We start from the raw sequence: 2,155 nt of genomic DNA, 5'->3' as shown, positions 1-2,155 counted from the left end.
TTTGGTTTTCGAATTTATAAATAAGGAATTCGTAGTCTAGCCGTTGCAGCTCTTTATTTGAAACTACATACTTTTACAAATCCATTGAATATCATTATCGTATGTATGCATTTAATTCACAATGCACTTACATGTATCCCAAAGGATAGTTACGTAACTAGTGATTAAAAATAATTTATGCAGTCATAGGGTTATAATTGCCAATATTAATAAAATGTTTATGTGTCCACGGAAAAATCCAGCTCAACTCCTAAAATAAATGCATTCCTAATCTTCATTTGTTTCTTCTTCTTCCTCAACCTCTTCCTCTGGCTCCTCTTCTTCATCGTGGTCATTCTGCTCTTCTACTGCTATTGCGGTTTCCTCTTCTTCAGCAGCGGCTTCGTTTTCTTCGTTGTTATCCTTGGCATCGCTGCCTTCAGTTTTCTTTTCAACATTTTTGCCAGATTCCTTAATCTTCTCCTTATCTTTGCCCTTCTCCTTTTCTTTGTCCTTATCCTTATCCTTCTCCTTCTCCTTATCTTTGCCTGACTTGTCATTTTCTTTAGTTTTATCTTTTGCATCCTTTTCTCCGTCCTTATCTGATTTATGATCCTTGTCTTTTTCACTTCTAAAGTAGGGTGCTACACGATGGTAAATGGCGGATAGCGTACCGTGTTGATCCCTATATTTACGCTGCAATTAGGTTGGAAATTACTATCTGGTTAAAGGAAAAATATTCAATTATAAGTACTTACGTTCAACGCGAATAAATCTTGATCTGTATCGGAAAGTTTCCGACTCAAACTTTTAACCTCGGACTGCAAGTCTTTGACTTTGTTGCTAGATTTGTTATGATCTCTCTGCAAGTCAGTGTGCTGTTTTCGGAGATCATTGTACAATTTTTCCAAGTCGCCATAGTTCTTTTCGGTGCGCTTGATTTGTTCCAATAGTTTGCCAACGTGGATAACAATTCCATTATAGTTGACAAGACCTGAAAATGAACGGCAAACTTGAATGGAAATATCCAACAAATTTATAAAATCATATAACTACCGTCATCATCTGTATCGATTTTGGAAGCGGTAGCATTTTCTACAATTCTTCCGCTGGTGCTTGGCTCATTTTCAAGTGGTAAATAGACGTTGTTTCCCAGAGCAATTTTCTTTAACTCCTCGCTGGGTATATCGTCTTCGTCCTCAATTTTGGGTGGTGCCTCTTTAGATTCCTCCTTTTCGGTGAGTTTTCTGAAATTCACAATTCATTGAATATAAAGGAATATTTTGTGTTTATACTAAGCATATTACCGGTAATAAAATGCCTGTCGTATAGATAGTTTGCCAAGCATCTTGCGTATCTGGCCACGCGATAAATTTAAACCCAAAACGGTGAATAAATCCTCCAAATCCTTTTCAAATATGTAACCACAATGAGTAGTGTCGAAATAAATAAAAGACAGTAAAAGATGTGGCTTCACAACAATCATTTTTTTTGTCAGAAGCATGTTCTTTTTCCCGGTCCCTCTCCCTTTCCTTGCCGTTAGTGGCTGCTGTGGACTTGTGTTTGCGGTCATTCGTATTTTTAGATGGCGTTTCGGTATCGGCTTCAACATCAACACTACGTTTTGAAGCTCTACGCTCCGATACCGATTTTTCTGCGATACCATCAGCGTTGGGTTTTACATCTGTGGTTGCTTTAGACTCTTCATCGACTTCCATGGCTTGACCATCTTCTGTTTTATTTCCACTGTTGGTTTCATCATCATTTTTATCTTTTGCCGCATCGGCTTTTTCATCGTTATAAAGGTACATCTCTTTGTAGATATTGAAGCCGAAATCGCGCATTAACATCTCGTTAAATAATTCGGCAAAAATTGAAACCTTTAGAATAGCACAGTAGAACATTTTACTAAAGTATACTATGTTTTTAATCAGCTTTGAGTAAAAAAGCAAAAAAGGATCTCTTGTGTTTAACGATATTTATATAATGACCGATACAATCGGCATGTTTAATGTTGTTTAGTCAATACCCTTGCTCAAGTGTTTATCGATGTGATATCAATATACTCAATACTTTTAAAGCCCTGATTCTAAAGTTCCTAAACTAAATCTAGTAAAACCAATAACATATGTATTTGTGATCATTGACATCGATTACGGTTACATTATTATTTCCC

General features: G+C 36.4%; 1 protein-coding gene across 1 annotated transcript in view; it reads right to left on the bottom strand.

Moving 5' to 3' along the window:
• LOC118754137 (cell division cycle and apoptosis regulator protein 1-like) overlaps positions 1-2,155 on the bottom strand; it is a 9,224-nt gene continuing 7,069 nt past the window's right edge. Inside the window, 5 exon segments of the mRNA XM_036489001.1 lie at positions 1-675; positions 738-973; positions 1,036-1,226; positions 1,287-1,469; positions 1,471-1,941. Of these exon segments, the coding sequence (XP_036344894.1) occupies positions 268-675; positions 738-973; positions 1,036-1,226; positions 1,287-1,469; positions 1,471-1,941 (1,489 nt within the window). The 3' untranslated portion in view covers positions 1-267.

Source organism: Rhagoletis pomonella, unplaced genomic scaffold, assembly GCF_013731165.1.
Source record: "Rhagoletis pomonella isolate Grant_MI unplaced genomic scaffold, Rhpom_1.0 Rhpom_scaffold_00002, whole genome shotgun sequence".
Lineage (NCBI taxonomy): Eukaryota > Metazoa > Arthropoda > Insecta > Diptera > Tephritidae > Rhagoletis > Rhagoletis pomonella.
Note: the sequence above shows the minus strand (reverse complement) of the source record. Positions and strands in the feature narration are given on the sequence as shown.